This window comes from Nomascus leucogenys, chromosome 22a, assembly GCF_006542625.1.
Source record: "Nomascus leucogenys isolate Asia chromosome 22a, Asia_NLE_v1, whole genome shotgun sequence".
Classification (NCBI taxonomy): domain Eukaryota; kingdom Metazoa; phylum Chordata; class Mammalia; order Primates; family Hylobatidae; genus Nomascus; species Nomascus leucogenys.
Window position 1 is genome coordinate 13726500 of NC_044402.1, and position 18898 is coordinate 13745397.

Here is an 18898-nt window from a genome sequence, read left to right on the forward strand (position 1 = left end):
TCTCCTGCCTCAGCCTCCTGAGTAGCTGGGATTACAGGCGCCTGCCACCACACCGGGCTAATGTTTTTATTGTACTTTTAGTAGAAATGGGATTTCACCATGTTACCCAGGCTGATTTCAAACTCTTGACCTCAGGCTGCCCAAAGTGTTGGGATTACAGACGTGAGCCACTTTGCCCAGCCAGATTTTGGAATATTTTCATAAACATAATGAGCTATCTTGAGGATGGGACCCAAGTCTAAACATGGAATTCATTTATGTTATGTGTAAACTTTATACCCATAGGTACTTGTGAAGGTAATTTTATACACTATTTTAAGTAATATTATATAATTTGTGCATGAACCAAAATTTGCGTTAAGTACTTATGTGTGGAATTTTCCACTTGTGGCATCATGTTGGCACTCAAATGTTTCAGATTTTGGAGCATTTCAGATTTTGGATTTTTGAATTAGGGATTCTCAACCTGTATACTATAGAAATTGTCAGTAGACATGAGACCTGGAGTAAACTGGAACATTGTTTATTTGGATTTAATTTCATCAATGTAAAAAAAATTATATGAGTAAAGAGATTATTTTTTGTGTTTTTGTGAATGTAATCTAGTTATGTAAAGGAGAAATCTTCCCAATTAAAATTATCTCCTTCTTTCACAAGTTGCTAGACATTCTCAGTACCCAAAATAAGCCTTAGAGAGGATAATCTGTTTGTCCATCTTATCTCCAAAATGCAGTAGTTCTTAAACTTTGTATGTATAAGAAATGACCTAGGGAACTTGGCAGTATTGTAGATCTTCTGTGGTACCTTCAGAGATATCAATTTGTTAGCCAGTTTTAGGGCCTTAAACTACATTTAAACAAATAGCCCTGGTGATTCGGATAACCTGAGGAACACATTTTAAGAAACATTGGTTAGGGTAAGATTTCATAGGGAAGAGAATGGTTTTTGGTGTGTTCATTTCAGCATATCTTCAATGCCTACTCCATGACAGACCTGTACTAGACTATAAAGGTGAAAAAGGCGTAACTGGGGCCGTTCAGAGGACTTAATTTTCTAGCAAGACATAATAAAAATTAACATTTGCATTACATTTCATGTTTCCATATATATTATCCCAATATATTATTATGTTAATAATTATGAGATGTATTTATTACCTCTATTGTATAGATAAGGAAACTGAAAGGTTTTTTTTTTGTTTTGTTTCGTTTTTGAGATGGAGTCTTGCTCTATCTACCAGGTTGGAGTGCAGTGGGGCGATCTGGGCTCACTGCAACCTCTGTCTCCTGGTTTCAAGCGATTCTCTTGCCTCTGCCTCCCGAGTTGCTGGGACTACAGGCACCCGCCACCACTCCCAGCTAATTTTCTTTTGTATTTTTAGTAGAGACGGGGTTTCACCATGTTGGCCAGGATGGTCTTGATCTCTTGCCCTTGTGATCCAACCGCCTTGGCCTCCCAAAGTGTTGGGATCACAGGCATGAGCCACCGCGCCTGGCCCTAGGAAACTAAAAGTTTAAGTCATACAATCCATTGCCACAGTGGTTAAGTTATGATTCAAACACACGTGTTTTGACTAAATCCTGTATTTTTTCTATTATACTTTATTCTTGCAGTCCTGGAGTAGCTTTTGGTTCATTAAGATGCTACATAGTAATATTAATAAAGATAAATGAACAACATATAGCTTTGAATGAGAAGAATCCAAAAGTTGTTTTATTTATTTGTTAAACCAAAGATTATTCTCTATTGGGTAGAGATCTTCTGGGTAAAATCATTTGATTTTGCCAGGCATGGTGGTTCCTGTCTAATCCCAGCACTTTGGGAGGCCAAGGCAGGAGGGTTGCTTGTGGCCAGGAGCTTGAGACCAGCCTGGGCAACATAGTGAGATCCCGTCTCTACAAAAAAAAATTAGCTGGGCATGCTGGCATGTGCTTGTAGTCCCAGCTACTTGGAAGGCTGAGGTGGGAGGATTGCTTGAGCCCAGGAGGTGGAGGCTGCAGTGAGCCATGATCACACCACTGCATTCCAGCCTGAGTGACAGAGAAAGACCCTGTCTCAAAAATAAAAAAAGAAAGAAAGAAGAAATTTCCTTTTAGAAAGCTGCTCAATTATCTTTACCCTTACATTTTGTCAAACTAAGTAAAATATTCTATAAATTTTTCTACCTTAACTTTAGTTATTTTGTTAAGTGTTGTCCCCCCCAATTAGTTAATAAATTCTTAAATATGATATCTTTTATTTATTGTGTATTATTCACTATTGGACTAGGTTCTTTAAAAGGTCGATGGCATTCTTTAGTCAGAATCTGTGAAAATCCCCCTTTTTACAAAAGTATCTTGTAATGAAGTTAGTTTGTGACTTTCTATTGACAAGAAAATCAGTATAATTATTTACTAATTCTCTTTTTCTGATCTAGACTTCCAAAGCACAAGGAACACATAGCTCTGATCAAAGTGAAATATGTAAACTGCAAAATATCATTAAGGTAAGTCAAATTGTTGATTGATGATGGGAGTTATACATCTAAATCTGCTTATTAAAAGCATAGGCCTGAATTAGTAAAAGTCTCAGTTATAAAAGTGATTATCATTATATAGATAATGATACTTCTTTTTTTTTTTTTTTTTTTTTATTTGAGACAGAGTCTCGCTCTGTCGCCCAGGCTGGAGTGCAGTGGTGCGATCTCAGCTCACTGCAAGTCCACCTCCCAGGTTAATGCCATTCTCTTGCCTCAGCCTCCCGAGTAGCTGGGACTACAGGTGGCCGCCACCACACCCAGCTAATTTTTTGTATTTTTAGTAGAGATGGGGTTTCACTGTGTTAGCCAGGATGGTCTCGATCTCCTGACCTCATGATCTGCCCGCCTTAGCCTCCCAAAGTGCTGGGATTACAGGCGTGAGCCACCACGCCCAGCCAAAACTTCTTTTTCTTTTAGAGATAGGGTCTCACTGAGTCACCCCGGCTGGAGTGCAGTGGCATGATCAGGTCACTGCAGCCTCATACTCCTGGGTTCAGGTGATCCTCCTGCCTCAGCTTCCCATGTAACTGGGACTACAGGCACACATGCCACCATGCCTGGCTAATTTTTTCTGATTTTTTTGTATGGATGGGGTTTGCTAATGGTGCCCAAGCTGGTCTTGAACTTCTAGCCTCAAGCCATCCTCCTGCTTCGGCCTCCCAAAACTCTGGGATTCCAGGCATGAGCCAACGTGCCTGGTCCATTTAAAAATATTTTTTTAATCTTCTTTATTATTTATGTAAAGTAAAGTATATAAAAATCTCTGTCTTTCCAGAATCATTTGGTTTTGAACATTTATTACGGAGCTTATCTTTCGTAAGTCTCTATACTCTATTGAATCTTGTAAAACGTCTTTATTAAAACCTAATTGCAGGGTTGCTGAAGTTTCAAGATTTAGAGTTAAAGGATATGGACAAAATAAAATACTAATATCATGCATTGGAAATACTTATTTTACCTTAGCGGTAGAATTTTGCTAGTTCGTGTCAATTATTATTTCTTTAAAGAAAAGTTTTAGTTGCATATATTATTGTGGCAGTGAATTATTTTTAGTGTTAAAATTATTGTTAGATATAGAATTTTTAGTTTTGGGTTCATTATTATTACAATACTAGAGTGGATAGAATCCGGATCAGACCTGTGTTTGAATCCTGGCTATATTATTTACATGCTTTGCTAACTTTGGACAAGTTACTTCTGTTTTATTATCAATAGAGACCATGATAATACCTATCTTGTAGGATTGTTTTGAGGTTTAAATGTAAAGCTCTTAGCCCAGTGGTGGCACATAAGTAAGAAGTTAATTTATAGATTAGGATCTTTTTTTTTTTTCCATAAGAGCATCAATTTTTCCATAGATGAGGATTCTTGGTTACAAGCAACAAAAACCATCTCTGGCCAAGTAAAGCAAAAGAGGATTTACCGGAAGAACCCAGGGTAGTCCATCCGCAGGATTGAAGGGGGAGTTGAATGTTTTGGTCTCAGGTTGGATAGGAGTGGGAAGAGTGTTAGGAATCTGGGTGGCGGGACCCAGCAGACAGACTCTTGAGAGGGCGCCTGTCCTGGTGCTTCCCATCAAACCAGTTTCCCTAGTCGATGGACTCAGCTCAAGATCCAGGTTCCTGCGAGAGACACAGTGGGCTCAACTTGGGTAGGAAGGCACCAGGTTGACAGTTTGGGAGTCCCAATAAGACTGGTGAAAGGAAAGGCTGAGTGAGAGGATGGAAGTAGTGGAACAGCAGGTACAGATTGGTCAGAGGGGTGACACTGGTATTGGTAGAATATGTCATTAGGAAAAGGAGAAGCTCATGGTCACAGATATTAAGGAAAAGACATTTTTACTTATCATTTGTTTTAGCCTTTTCTTGCTGATGCTCCCTCATTAGAAGTCGAAAAACTGTTTTTGAGACCTAAGAAAGAAAAGGGTGAAGTTGTTCAGTATAGTCCTAATTTTGGGTCTGTGTTTAAATTCTTTTCAGCCTTAACATGTTCTGAGAATTCTTTTTAATGATGCAGACTTCTGGACAACAGTTAAATATATAGCTTATGTAAATGTATTGATTATAAATGTGAATAACTTTGTTTTTATTTTTTAAGGAACTGAAACAGAACCGAAGTCAGGAAATTGATGACCATCAACATGAAATGTCAGTACTGCAGAATGCACACCAACAGAAATTGGCAGAAATAAGTCGACGACATCGAGAAGAATTGAGTGACTATGAAGAACGAATTGAAGAACTTGAAAATCTGTTACAACAAGGTTATTAGTTTTATTTCTTTATTATTTTTTATATTTTTTGAGGTGGAGTCTCCCTCTGTTGTCCAGGCTGGAGTGCACTGGCGCGATCTCGGCTCACTGCAACCTCTGCCCCCCGGGTTCAAGTGATTCTCCTGCCTCAGCCTCCCAAGTAGCTGGATTACAGGTGCCCGCCACCATGCCCAGCTAATTTTTGTATTTTTAATAGAGGTAGGCTTTCGCCATATTGGCCAGGCTGGTCCCAAACTCCTGATCTCGGGTTGTCCACCCATCTCGGCCTCCCAAAGTGCTAGGATTACAGGCATGAGCCACTGCACCTCGCCAGTTGATAGTTTTATTAATTTAACATATTAGATGACATAACTAAATGATAGACCTAGCATTCTAAGACCAGAACAGTGCTGTAAACTTGCACTAAGTTATAGAGAAGAGTAAATGACTAGTTCTGCTTATGTGCCAGAAATTTGCAGTGGCACCTCTGCTTTTAAGATTCGGTGGCCAGGAGTGGTGGCTTATGGCTATAACCCCAGCATTTTGGGAGGCCAAGGTGTGTGGATCACTTGAGGCCAGTAGTTTGAGACCAGCCTGGCCAACATGGCGAAACCCTGTCTCTACTAAAAATACAAAAATTAGCTGGACATGGTGGTGCTTGCCTGTGGTCCCAGCTACTCAGGAGGCTGAGGTAGGAGGATCACTTGAGCCCAGGAGGCAGAGGTTGCAGTGAGCCGAGATGGCACCACTGCCCTCCAGCCTGGGCAACAGAGTGAGACTCCACTCAAAAAAAAAAAAAAAAAATCTGTGAAAATGGAAATGTCCTTTTTACCTTTGTGGTAAATAGTTATAATTTATAGATTGCTTTGCATTGTTTGGTGATGATACTTTGGTAATAAATGATTAGAGATATTATCACTTTCTTTTAAACTAAGATACATAGGCCTTTATGTAGTTGATTCAAATATTTTCCCCCAACTTATTTATTTTAAAACACTTAGTTTATTATAGTAATTTAACTTTTAAGCTTTCCAAATTCTGAACTGTCTTATATCTCTTAGTTGTATATAGCAAGCTGTTTCTTTCTTGGGACTTGAAGATGACGTCCTTGTTTTGTGTTTATGTTCTAGGTGGCTCTGGAGTTATAGAAACTGATCTCTCTAAAATCTATGAGATGCAAAAAACTATTCAAGTTCTACAAACAGAAAAAGTGGAGTCTACCAAGAAAATGGAAGAACTTGAGGATAAAATAAAAGATGTAAATAAAAAATTATCTTCTGCAGAAAATGACAGAGATATTTTGAGGAGAGAACAAGAACAGCTAAATGTGGAAAAGAGACAAATAATGGAAGAATGTGAAAACTTGAAATTGGAATGTAGTAAATTGCAGCCTTCTGCTGTGAAGCAAAGTGATACTATGACAGAAAAGGAAAGAATTCTTGCCCAGAGTGCATCAGTGGAAGAAGTGTTCAGACTACAACAAGCACTGTCTGGTATACAGTCTTTGGAACTTATTTTAGATTGCTGTTTCATTGCATAGTAGTTGTTTTTAGAGACAGATGCTTCACTAACTGAATACTTAGTGGAAATGGCATATTCCTGGAAATGACTGTGTGTCATTTGGGTAGAATTGTGTGGTTTGGATTCAGTGTAAGAGTTAATAGATTGCAAATAGGAATTTCCTGTTAAAAAAGATTAGGTATTGCTATACTTTCTGTAACTCATCACAGCCCACATCCTCCAGTAGGGAATATAGCCTTTCTTCTTCAAAGTCAGTTGTTACCTGTTTGAAATGATCTCCTATATCAAAGCAAAGCGCTGAGTGCTTAGAGCCATAGGTCTTCCACCATTTTCTATGCTCATGGTGATATTTAGTTACTATACCAGTATTCTGTGTTACAAAAAATTAGTACTAAATGAAATAGGCCAAACACCAGTAAATAAAATAAATTTTAAAGTAATTGTACTTATGTTTTGAAAAATAAGTTTACTTATTTAAAAAATAAATTTACTATGTAAGAATAATACATTTGCTTACTTAACATATTGGGTGATCCAGATGAGTTTATTTGCTTAAAAAACCCACTGCCTTAGTCCTTCCTCTTTTTTCTATTTCCATTGCCACAGAATTACTTCAGCCAGTCATAATTGCTTTTTGCCTATGTTAACTATGGCAGCTCTCTGAATGGAGCAGAATAGTGTAGTGGTTAAGGACATGACTGGGTTGGAATCACGCTCTATCACTAATTAGCTGACCTTGGACAGGTTAACATCTCTATCCATTGGTTATTTCATCTATAGGGTTGGGATAATAATGGTATCTTCCTTGTAGTTTTAGTAATGAGGATTTTATGAGTTACTTTCTGCCGCTCTTTAGGATAGTGTCTAGCCAATAGTAAATGTTGAAGAGTTAGCTTTTTTTTTCTTTTTTTGAGACAGAGTCTCGCTCTGTAGCTCAGACTGGAGTTGCAGTGGTATGATCTCAGTTCACTGCAACCTCCACCTCCCGGGTTCAAGTGATTCTCCAGCCTCAGTCTCTCAAGTAGCTGGGACTACAAGCATGTGCCACCATGCCCAGCTAGTTTTTGTATTTTTAGTAGAGACAGGGTTTCACCATGTTGGCCAGGATGATCTCGATCTCCTGACCTCATGATGTGCCCACCTCGGCCACCCAAAGTGCTAGGATTACAGGTATGAGCCACCGCCCCCAGCTGAAGAGTTAGGTTTTAAAATTCTCTGTTCTCCACGATTCTTTCAATCTATTTTTTTCATTCTGCAGCCAGAATAATTTGTCAGAAATGCAAAGCAGGTTACTCCCCTGCTTTTAGTACTTTATAGCTCCCTGTGAACTTCGGGATGATGTTTAAATTTCTTAGTTAGACATGATAATGTCTCTCATGATCTAGTTCCTGCCTACCTCTTCAGTTTCAACTATTCCCATGCTCCTGACATTCTAAACTTGAACCATATTGAATTTTCTGTAGCTCCTTAAACCAACAATGTTGCCTCTTCACTCTGTTACCCTTGCATTTTCTGCTTTCTCTGTGTGGAGTGTCTCTATGGCCCTTTTAGCTGACTCTCAGTATATTGATTCAGTGCAGGTATTAACCCCCACTGAGAAGTACCTAGCACTGCCACTTCTTGGCCCTATTTGCTCCTCCTAGTCTGGATTAGGTGTTTACCCTGTTTGTTCTCATAGCACCTTGTGCTTGCTCTGTCATACTATGTTATAATCCTGTGCTTACTAGTTTTTCTTCCTCCCTGAATTGTAACCTCTTCAAGAGCAAGGGCTACATTTTTCCAGCTTTTTGTCTAGCACCTGGCCTCATAGTAAATGCTAAATATTTCCTGAGTGAATGTTGAATCAATGATTTCAGCTGTGTTTTTTTGTGTATCTCTTCTTTTTATGGATCTATCTATAATACCAGATTGAATGGTCTTTTTCTCAGCATTCATATCTAAATCACGTTAGATAATTGAGAGATTATGGTATTGTGGTGGTATAAATATACATAATAAAATATTACTTTTAAATTGTTTTCCTCCAATCTTAAACCATGTACTATTTCCTGCTTCTCAAACGAATCAATTCATTTTGAAACCTGCTTGTCATTAGCATTTTTATCAAGGCAGTAACTTATGAGTCATCTACAATACAATTTCAGTTTTTTCTTATACGTATCCATAGACTTGGATTTTAATGTGGTTTTTAACTGGCATTTACATTATGATTTATTTGATGTGACAAAACAGGAATACAAATATATGTTTCACTCAGAACTGTTACTGCTTGCCAGTGGTGCTTATATACACTTTGTTTTAATTGGGTTGCATTTCTGAGTTTAATATTGAAGATAATAAGTTACTTTAAATAATTTTAATGTCAAGTTTATTTGCTGTTTTTACAGATGCTGAAAATGAAATAATGAGATTGAGTAGTTTAAACCAGGTAAATTAATTTTGACAAATGTTATGTGCATAGAGACAGTGGAAGCAGATCCTATACCAAGTGAGAAATGAGTTTTAATTTTCCTTAAGAGATTTAGAGTTGTTTCTTTTTCTAATAATTAGAAGTTATTTTGTAAATATATTTTTATATTTTTCCAAGCATAATAAGGAAGTCTTCTGTAAGAGTGTCGAAAATGTATGACTGGTTTCATTCATTTTAGACAGTCTTATAAGTGTTGCATTCTTTTTTTTTTTTTTTTTTTTGACATGGAGTCTTGCTCTGTCAACCAGGCTGGAGCGATCTCGGCTCTCCGCAACTTCCACCTCCTGGGTTCAAGCAATTCTCCTGCCTCAGCCTCCCGAGTAGCTGGGACGACAGGAGCATGCCACCGCGCCCGGCTAATTTTTTGTATTTTTAGTAGAGACGGGGTTTCACTGTGTTAGCCAGGATGGTCTTGATCTCCTGACCTTGTGATCTGCCTGCCTCGGCCTCCCAAAGTGCTGGGATTAACAGGCATGAGCCACCGTGTCCGGCCAAGTATTGCGTTCTTATAATTATTACATATCATTAAAGAAATACTGAATAGAAATGCACAATTGTATAGATTGCCTGCTTTTTTATAAACTGGAAATTTCTTGTTACCTGAAAACACTGCTTTAACATTTTTGTAGGATAACAGTCTTGCTGAAGACAATCTGAAACTTAAAATGCATATCGAAGTTTTAGAAAAAGAGAAGTCATTACTGAGTCAAGAAAAGGTGGGTGCTGTAAAAATGGGGGCAGAATCAAAATGGTGTGTGTAACAGGTCACAGCCAAGGGCCAGTTGATATCCAAATGGAATGTTGAGTAATTGAGCTCAAGTCCTTAGAATAAAGCTGATCTCATTGATGCTTGTCAAGGCTAGGTGGAAGTACCTGGGCAAAGTTCAGAGTATAAGTGGCTGGCTTGAGTTCGTATTTAGAAATAAGCTAGTAGGCACACAGAATCAAGCAGAAAAGACAGGTGGAGGTCCTGTTTTGGTTTCTGATGATGTCCTGACAGCAGGAACATACACAGGTAGGTCAGGAGGTCTGGAGTGGCATACTATAATAACTGTATATGCTGCTTATGTGCTTCAGAATGTGTCCATTTTGGTGGACAGTACTTTCTTAGTGGTGAGGCATACAGAGCAACAGTTTCAGTGGTAGAAAAAAGTTCTATTTTTTTTTTTTTTTTAATGAGATGGAGTTTCACTCTTGTTGCCCAGGCTGGAGTGCAGTGGCGCAATCTCGGGTCACTGCAACCTCCGCCTCCCGGGTTCAAGCAATTCTCCTGCCTCAACCTCCTGAGTAGCTGGGATTACAGGCGTCAGCCACCACACCCAGCTAATTTTGTATTTTTAGTAGAGACGGGGTTTCTCCATTTTGGTCAGGGTGGTCTCAAACTCCCGACCTCAGGTGATCTGCCCACCTCGGCCTCCCAAAGTGTTGGGATTACAGGCGTGAGCCACCACGCCCAGCGAAAGAATGTCTTTATAGGGGTACAGAGCAACAGTTTCAGTGGCAGAAGGGCTTTATTGTATGTATTCATAGCAAGGAAGGAATAAGATTCTGAAAGGGAAAGGTATTTAGAAGTATTTTTATGTTTGTACCACTTCGGGGAAATTTCTTGGCTAAGGCAGGTGCTTAAATATAGGAGAGTTGTAAGCTAGTATTATTAAGTTAAAGGCCAGTGTCTTAATTTAAATTCTTAATTTTAAAAAGTGATGCATATTTTCTGATATATGTGTTCAGAAAACATACATACTGAAAACCTTCGGACAGTACAAGTAGAGTATCTTTTGTACCTCTGTGGCTTGGCCTCTTTCCCAGAGGCAGTCTCTGTTACCAATTTCTAGTGTTTCTTTCTGGACTATGTCTATGCATGTATAATTGTATATATCAGTAGCTTTAAAAAATACAAATGTCAGCATATTATAAATACCCTTTTTACATACCATATTTCCAACATCTTTCCGCATTAGTATATATGCAGCGTTTCTCAAAGGGACTGCTATTGGCATTTAAGCAGGAAAATTCTTAGTTGTGGGCACTACATTGTGTATTGTGGGATTCTTGCTGCCACTCTTTCTACCCACTATGTGCCAGCAGTATCTCCCAGTCTTTTTAAAAATTACTATATTGTATATATTTTATCTTTCCTGTTTTTGCTCCCATTGTATTCTGTTCTTTACCTGACTGACCTAGTAGTTTGTAGTTTGCAGAACTCTCTGCACTTACCTGGCAAGGCCTGTAACCTTTTCATGATGTGTTTGGTTTCTGTAGCTCGTCCTGATAGCTGTTTCTCCTTTCTTTTAATGTTAAGTAGTCCATTGTAACTCTTCCTTGAGTTGTGTCTGCTTTCTGATTAAGAATACCAAAAGTGCCTATGAGGGCCGAGTGTGGTGGCTCACGCTGTAATCTCAGCACTTTGGGAGGCCTAGGTGGGATGATTGCTCAAGGCCAGGAGTTCGAGACCAGCCTGGGCAACATAGTGAGACACCATATCTACAAAAAAACACTAAATAATTTTTTTAAAAAGTACCTATGAGGCTGTGTGTGCTTTTAAGATCTACCTAAAGAAAATGTTTGTGGTTCTCATAAGTTGAACACATAACTTTAGAAAGACTTAAGAGAATGCTGTTTCCATCTTTCAGCTGTAGTTAGAATAAATTTTTGAATTAGAAGGAAATAAGAATTGTGATACAGATACTCTAGTATAGCTTTTATTGGATCTCTGTTTTTTCAACCAACTCTCCATAGCAATGTTGAGTTTCTTTTATAAGGTTTATATTAGGCTGTTTATTTGAAGGAATTTGAGATTCTTATTTGTTTCAATTTTATTTTTTAGAGAGAGAGAGTCTTGCTGTATTGCCCAGGTTAGAGTGCTGTGACTGATCACGGCATGATCATAGTGCACTACAGCCTTGAACTCCTTGGCTCAAGTAATCCTTCTGCCTCAGCCACCTAAGTAGCCTCCTGGGACTATAGATAAATGCCATCATGCCTGGTTCAAGACTCTTAAAAGTAGATTCCATATGGGTTTGATTTTTAAAAATCTGTCAATGAAAGAAGGCTTTAATATATAGTTTATTACAAACATCAAAACTAGAGACCGAAATAATGTTGAAGCATAGAGAACTGTCCCCCTTCTGAGATTTTGGAGAAAGCATTAAATACCAGGTAGTAGACTATAAAATGTATATATACTATCTTTAGGAATGTCAGGTGTGACAGAGGGGAACCTAGTCCGGTTAGAAGGTAAAGGAAGGAAGGAGGATTATTTCTTGGGTCAAGAAAAAGTTCCATGTTCTGACAGAAGCAAAAGTAATAAGGGAAATTCCTTTAGTAAGACAAAAGAAACCTTTTATTTTCTAATTAGAGAGGCTAAACGTTTGGGTGAAGGAGTGTTGATTTTTTATATTTTTATTTAGTCTGAGGCTGTTGATGACTGGATGTTAGAGAATGGAAGTGAGGAAGGCAGAAAGACTTGGGACGTTTTGAAAAGTATGTATGTATGGTAGGTGGAGCCAGGGGATGGATAAAGGGTAGCCACGGTGGAGCAGGATAAGAAAGGCTCTCAAATGGGAACGTTTGTTATAAAGAAGAACTTGGTGCTAGAGGACAAACTTACAGTCATTGCATCTGTCTAGGGTTATAGAAATGTTTTGTTTGAAGCTACAAGTAAAATTGCACATGAATGAAGGATGTAGTTTGTTGAATTTTACATACAATTATTGAGGTATTGTTCAATACTATTTCCAATATTAGAGCACTTAAAATAGATTCCCAAGTTTTGCTTCTATGTATGTTTTTAATCTTTTGGTGTCTCTAATTGAAAGTATGTGTTGCTTTTTTCCTTTTATCATTTCAGGAAGAACTTCAGATGTCGCTTTTAAAATTGAACAATGAATATGAAGTAATTAAAAGTACAGCTACAAGAGACATAAGTTTGGATTCAGAATTACATGACTTAAGACTTAATTTGGAGGCAAAGGAACAAGAACTCAATCAGAGTATTAGTGAAAAGGAAACACTGATAGCTGAGATAGAAGAATTGGACAGACAGAATCAAGAAGCTACAAAGGTAACACTGTATTAAATACAGTGAGGCAGCACATTCTACTAAGTAGACTAAACACAGAAATGATGGGTGTGATTTAATTAATATTTTAGTTCATAGAGATTGACAAACCTTTTTGGTAAAGTGCTAGATAGTAAATATCGTTGGCCTTGTAGGCCATACAGTCTCAGTCTACTCAGCTCTGTTGTTGTGATAACAAATGAGTGTGACCATGTTTCAATAAAATTTTATTTACAAAACAGGCAGCATCCCTGAGTTGGCCAATGGCTATAGTTCGTTGACTCTTACTCCAGTGTAGAGTTAAAAATAAACAACATGCCTGGCGTGGTGGCTCATGCCTGTCATCCTAGCACTTTGGGAGGTGGAGACGTGTGGATCACGAGGTCAGGAGTTCAAGACCAGCCTGGTCAAGATGGTGAAACCCTGTCTCTACTAAAAATACAAAAAATTAGCTGGCCGTGGTGGCAGGTGCCTGTAATCCCAGCTACTTGGGAGGCTGAGGCAGAGAATTGCTTGAACCCAGGAGGCAGAGGTTGCAGTGAGCCGATATCATGCCACTGCACTCCAGCCTGGGCAACAGAGCGACTCCGTCTCAAAAAAAAAAAAAAAAAAAAAACTACCATCTTTGGTTTTAAATTCTTATCCCTCAAATGCTTTAAAAAATGACAAGATGGATGGGGCCGGGCGCAGTAGCTCATGCCTGTAATCCCAACACTTTGGGAGGCCGAGGCAGGCAGATCGCCCGAGGTCAGAAATTTGAGACCAGCCTGACCAACACGGAGAAACCCCGTCTCTACTAAAAATACAAAATTAGCTGGGTGTGGTGGCGCATGCCTGTAATCCTAGCTACTTGGGAGGTTGAGGCAGGAGAATTGCTTGAACCTGGGAGGTTCAAGAGGCGGAGGCGGAGGTTGCGGTGAGCTGAGATTGCGCCATTGCACTCCAGCCTGGGCAACAAGAGTAAAACTCCGTCTAAAAAAAAAAAAAAAAAAAAAAAAAAAGACAAGATGGAATTTGCTGTAAAATAGTAATAAGTAATTTTGTAGTGGGTGTTTTGATAGAAAAACAATGTTTTTAAGAAGGATGAGAAATATTTGAGGATTATTCTCTATTATGTATGAGATTTTATAAAATTTTCTTTAAGTACTAAAATGAGAACATGTTGTAAAGTCACCATGCAAATTTTTCTTTCAGCACATGATTTTGATAAAAGATCAGCTATCAAACCAACAAAATGAAGGAGATAGCATCATCAGTAAACTGAAACAAGATCTAAATGATGAAAAAAAGAGAGTTCATCAACTTGAAGATGATAAAATGGACATTACTAAAGAGTTAGATGTACAGAAAGAAAAGCTAATTCAAAGAGAAGTGGCCCTAAATGATTTACATTTAACCAAGCAGAAACTTGAGGACAAAGTAGAAAATTTAGTAGATCAGCTAAATAAATCACAAGAAAATAATGTAAGCATCCAGAAGGAGAATTTAGAACTTAAGGAGCGTATTAGACAAAATGAGGAGGAGCTTTCTAGAATAAGGAATGAGTTAACGCAGTCTCTAAATCAAGACTCTAATAGTAATTTTAAGGATACCTTACTTAAAGAAAGAGAAGCTGAAGTTAGAAACTTAAAGCAAAATCTTTCAGAATTAGAACAGCTCAATGAAAATTTAAAGAAAGTTGCTTTTGATATCAAAATGGAAAATGAAAAGTTAGTTTTAGCATGTGAAGATGTGAGGCATCAGTTAGAAGATTCTCTTGCTGGTAACAATCAGCTTTCTCTGGAAAAAAACACTATTGTGGAGACTCTAAAAATGGAAAAAGGAGAGATAGAAGCAGAATTGTGTTGGGCTAAAAAGAGGCTGTTGGAAGAAGCAAACACGTATGAGAAAACCATTGAAGAACTGTCAAATGCACGTAATTTGAATACCTCTGCCTTACAGCTGGAACATGAGCATTTAATTAAACTCAATCAAAAGAAAGACATGGAAATAGCAGAACTCAAAAAGAATATTGAACAAATGGATACTGACCATAAAGAAACTAAGGACGTTTTGTCATCTAGTTTAGAAGAGCAGAAGCAGTTGACACAACTTATAAATGAGAAAGAAATTTTTATTGAAAAGCTTAAAGAAAGAAGTTCAAAGCTGCAGGAGGAATTGGATAAATATTCTCAGGCCTTAAGAAAAAATGAAATTTTAAGACAGACCATAGAGGAAAAGGACCGAAGTCTTGGATCCATGAAAGAAGAAAATAATCATCTGCAAGAAGAATTGGAACGACTCAGGGAACAGCAGAGTCGAACCGCACCTGTGGCTGACCCTAAAACCCTTGATAGTGTTACTGAACTAGCATCTGAGGTATCTCAGCTGAACACGATCAAGGAACATCTTGAAGAGGAAATTAAACATCATCAAAAGATAATTGAAGATCAAAACCAGAGTAAGATGCAACTACTTCAGTCTTTACAAGAGCAAAAGAAGGAAATGGATGAGTATAGATACCAGCATGAGCAAATGAATGCCACACACACCCAGCTCTTTTTAGAGAAAGATGAGGAGATTAAGAGTTTGCAAAAAACAATTGAACAAATCAAAACCCAGTTGCATGAAGAAAGACAGGACATTCAAACAGATAACTCTGATATTTTTCAAGAAACAAAAGTTCAGAGCCTTAATATAGAAAATGGAAGTGAAAAGCATGATTTATCTAAAGCTGAAACGGAAAGATTAGTGAAAGGAATAAAAGAGCGAGAACTGGAGATTAAACTTCTAAATGAAAAGAATATATCTTTAACTAAACAGATTGATCAGTTGTCCAAAGATGAAGTTGGTAAACTAACTCAGATTATTCAGCAGAAAGATTTGGAGATACAAGCTCTTCATGCTAGAATTTCTTCAACTTCCTATACTCAAGATGTTGTTTACCTTCAACAGCAACTGCAGGCTTATGCTATGGAAAGAGAAAAGGTATTCGCTGTTTTGAATGAGAAGACTAGGGAAAATAGCCATCTAAAAACAGAATATCACAAAATGATGGATATCGTTGCTGCCAAGGAAGCAGCTCTCATCAAACTGCAAGATGAAAATAAAAAATTGTCCACTAGATTTGAAAGTAGTGGCCAAGATATGTTTAGAGAAACTATTCAGAATTTATCACGTATCATTCGAGAAAAAGACATCGAAATAGATGCACTAAGTCAGAAATGTCAGACTTTATTGGCAGTTTTACAAACATCCAGCACTGGTAATGAGGCTGGAGGTGTTAATAGTAATCAATTTGAGGAGCTTCTACAGGAACGTGACAAGTTAAAACAGCAAGTAAAGAAAATGGAAGAGTGGAAGCAGCAGGTGATGACCACGGTACAAAATATGCAACACGAGTCAGCCCAGCTTCAGGAAGAGCTTCACCAACTTCAGGCACAGGTTTTGGTTGACAGTGATAATAATTCTAAATTACAAGTGGACTATACTGGCCTGATCCAAAGTTATGAGCAGAATGAAACCAAACTCAAAAATTTTGGGCAGGAATTAGCACAAGTTCAGCACAGCATTGGGCAGCTTTGCAATACCAAGGATCTTCTTTTAGGAAAACTTGATATTATTTCACCCCAGCTGTCTTCTGCATCATTGCTTACTCCCCAGTCTGCAGAGTCTCTTAGAGCAAGTAAGTCTGATGTATTGAGTGAATCTTCTGAATTGCTTCAGCAAGAGTTAGAAGAGCTAAGAAAATCACTACAGGAAAAAGATGCAACGATTAGAACTCTACAGGAAAATAATCACAGATTGTCTGATTCGATTGCTGCCACCTCAGAGCTAGAAAGAAAAGAACATGAACAAACCGATTCAGAAATCAAGCAGCTAAAGGAGAAACAAGATGTTTTGCAAAAGTTACTTAAGGAAAAAGACCTCTTAATCAAAGCCAAAAGTGATCAACTACTTTCTTCCAATGAAAATTTCACTAACAAAGTAAATGAAAACGAACTTTTGAGGCAGGCAGTAACAAACCTGAAGGAGAGAATATTAATTCTAGAGATGGACATTGGCAGACTAAAAGGAGAAAATGAAAAAATAGTGGAAACATCCAGGGGAAAGGAAACAGAATATCAAGCGTTACAAGAGACTAACATGAAGTTTTCTATGATGCTTCGAGAAAAAGAGTTTGAGTGCCACTCAATGAAGGAAAAGGCTCTTGCTTTTGAACAGCTATTGAAAGAGAAAGAACAGGTATGTTCTGGATGGAGTATTGCAGGGAAGTTGGGGGTGGAGGAGACTTTTTTTAATGTTATTTCATTTATATTGTCTTTGAAGAGGACTGTGCATTTGTTCATTCAGAAATATTTATTTCAAAGTGTGATTCATTCGAGTAAATTTTCCTCAGAGACATCTGGAAGTTCTCCCTCAAATTGTTAGATATTTCCAAATACTTTTGGTAGTACATTAATTTTTTACAGATTGCTAAGTAGTACTTAATATTTTTCTTTAGAAAACAGAAGTGTCTCATGAGAGAATTTTGAAGTCACTTCAATTTAATCAAATTTTAGGTATATTTCAGTAGCTGTTAACATTTTAGAGATTCTTATATATAAGGAAAGCACTGTAAAATACACATACGTCTTTAACCATCTGCAGTAAGAAATACATTTCACATTGTGACACAGTAAGAGTGTGTGTGTGTGTGTGTGTGTGTGTGTGTAACTGAAAAGTTTCAGGAACCAGAAATTGCTCTTATTACATGTGATACTCTGAAAAAGAATGTGCTGGCTGGGCGTGGTGGCTCACACCTGTAATCTCAGCAGTTTGGGAGGCGAAGGTGGGTGGATCACCTGAGGTCAGGAGTTTGAGACCAGCCTGACCAACATAGTGAAACTCCATCTCTACTAAAAAAAATACAAAAAATTAGCCAGACATCGTGGTGGGTGCCTGTAATCCTAGCTACTCGGGAGGCTAAGGCAGGAGAATCATTTGAACCCAGGAGGCAGAGGTTGGAGTGAGCCGAGATCATGCCATTACACTCCATGACAGAACAAGACTGTCTCAATAAAAAAGAAAAAGAAAAAAAAAAAGAATGTGCTATTCAGGTAGAGTGACTTGGGTTAGAAATTTTTAAAAAATAAAATGTGCTGAATGACTCATTAAATTGATTTTTATGAATTGATTAGTCACAACCTGGAATTTGAAAAGTATTAGCCAGGAGTAATACTTTTCTCATAGTAGGCTCAGTAAATACTCTAATCCCAGTTCTGTCACTGATGTGATTTTGGGTATGTTTTGACCTTATTGGTTTATTCAGCTATAAAACAGGAGTTCATAGCAGTTATATGGATAGTGCCAGTAGCTTTTGATAATATTTAAATTTTTATATGCAATTCATTTTAGTAAGAATTATTGAGGATTTCCTGTTACACTATATACTGTACTGTACTATATGATAGTATAGTGTAGGGTTTGTTTGGTAGTGCCTTTTTACTGTGATTTCTATGCTTTTAGTAGCAGAAATTTTGAAAAGAGATGACAGGCAAAACAATAAAATATTCAACTAGCGCTTCTTGAGCATTACTTGCTGCCAGGCATAAGATACAAAGTGATTCAACTTCATTTGCCAGTTAGGTTCCCTCTTAGAGTCTTGGATTAAAGTTGTGAAAACTTCATTTTTTCCTTCGTCATCTGATGAAGTAGGCACACTGATTATTAGTGTTTTGTTTTTTTTTAATCATACTTTAGGTTTTAGGGTACATGTGCACAATGTGCAGGTTTGTTACATATGTATCCATGTGCCATGTTGTTTTGCTGCACCCATTAACTTGTCATTTAGTGTTAGGTATATCTCCTAATGCTGTCCCTCCCCCCTCACCCCACCCCACAACAGTCCCTGGAGTGTGATGTTCCCCTTCCTGTGTCCAGGAGTTCTCATTGTTCAATTCCCACCTATGAGTGAGAACATGCGGTGTTTGGTTTTTTGTCCTTGCAATAGTTTACTGAGAATGATGTTTTCCAGTTTCATCCATGTCCCTACAAAGGACATAAACTCATCATTTTTTATGGCTGCATAGTATTCCATGGTGTATATGTGCCACATTT

At 37.9% G+C, this 18898-nt stretch overlaps 1 protein-coding gene across 9 annotated transcripts in view; it reads left to right on the forward strand.

The window, feature by feature from the left end:
- Window positions 1–18898, forward strand: part of TRIP11 (thyroid hormone receptor interactor 11) — a 78175-nt gene that overhangs the window by 21056 nt on the left and 38221 nt on the right. For 8 of the 9 annotated variants that reach the window (XR_004027811.1, XR_004027812.1, XR_004027813.1 and 5 more), the window contains 7 exons: window positions 2417–2485; window positions 4616–4781; window positions 5900–6262; window positions 8678–8718; window positions 9390–9476; window positions 12611–12823; window positions 14015–17044. Coding sequence is in view for 6 of the 9 variants with exons in the window: in XM_030802789.1 (XP_030658649.1) it covers window positions 2417–2485; window positions 4616–4781; window positions 5900–6262; window positions 8678–8718; window positions 9390–9476; window positions 12611–12823; window positions 14015–17044 (3969 nt within the window). In the remaining 3 variants the exon portion in view is untranslated. Of the gene's footprint in view, window positions 1–2416; window positions 2486–3304; window positions 3335–4615; window positions 4782–5899; window positions 6263–8677; window positions 8719–9389; window positions 9477–12610; window positions 12824–14014; window positions 17045–18898 lie in introns of those variants that run through there. The other variant, XM_030802786.1, reaches the window with a different exon arrangement.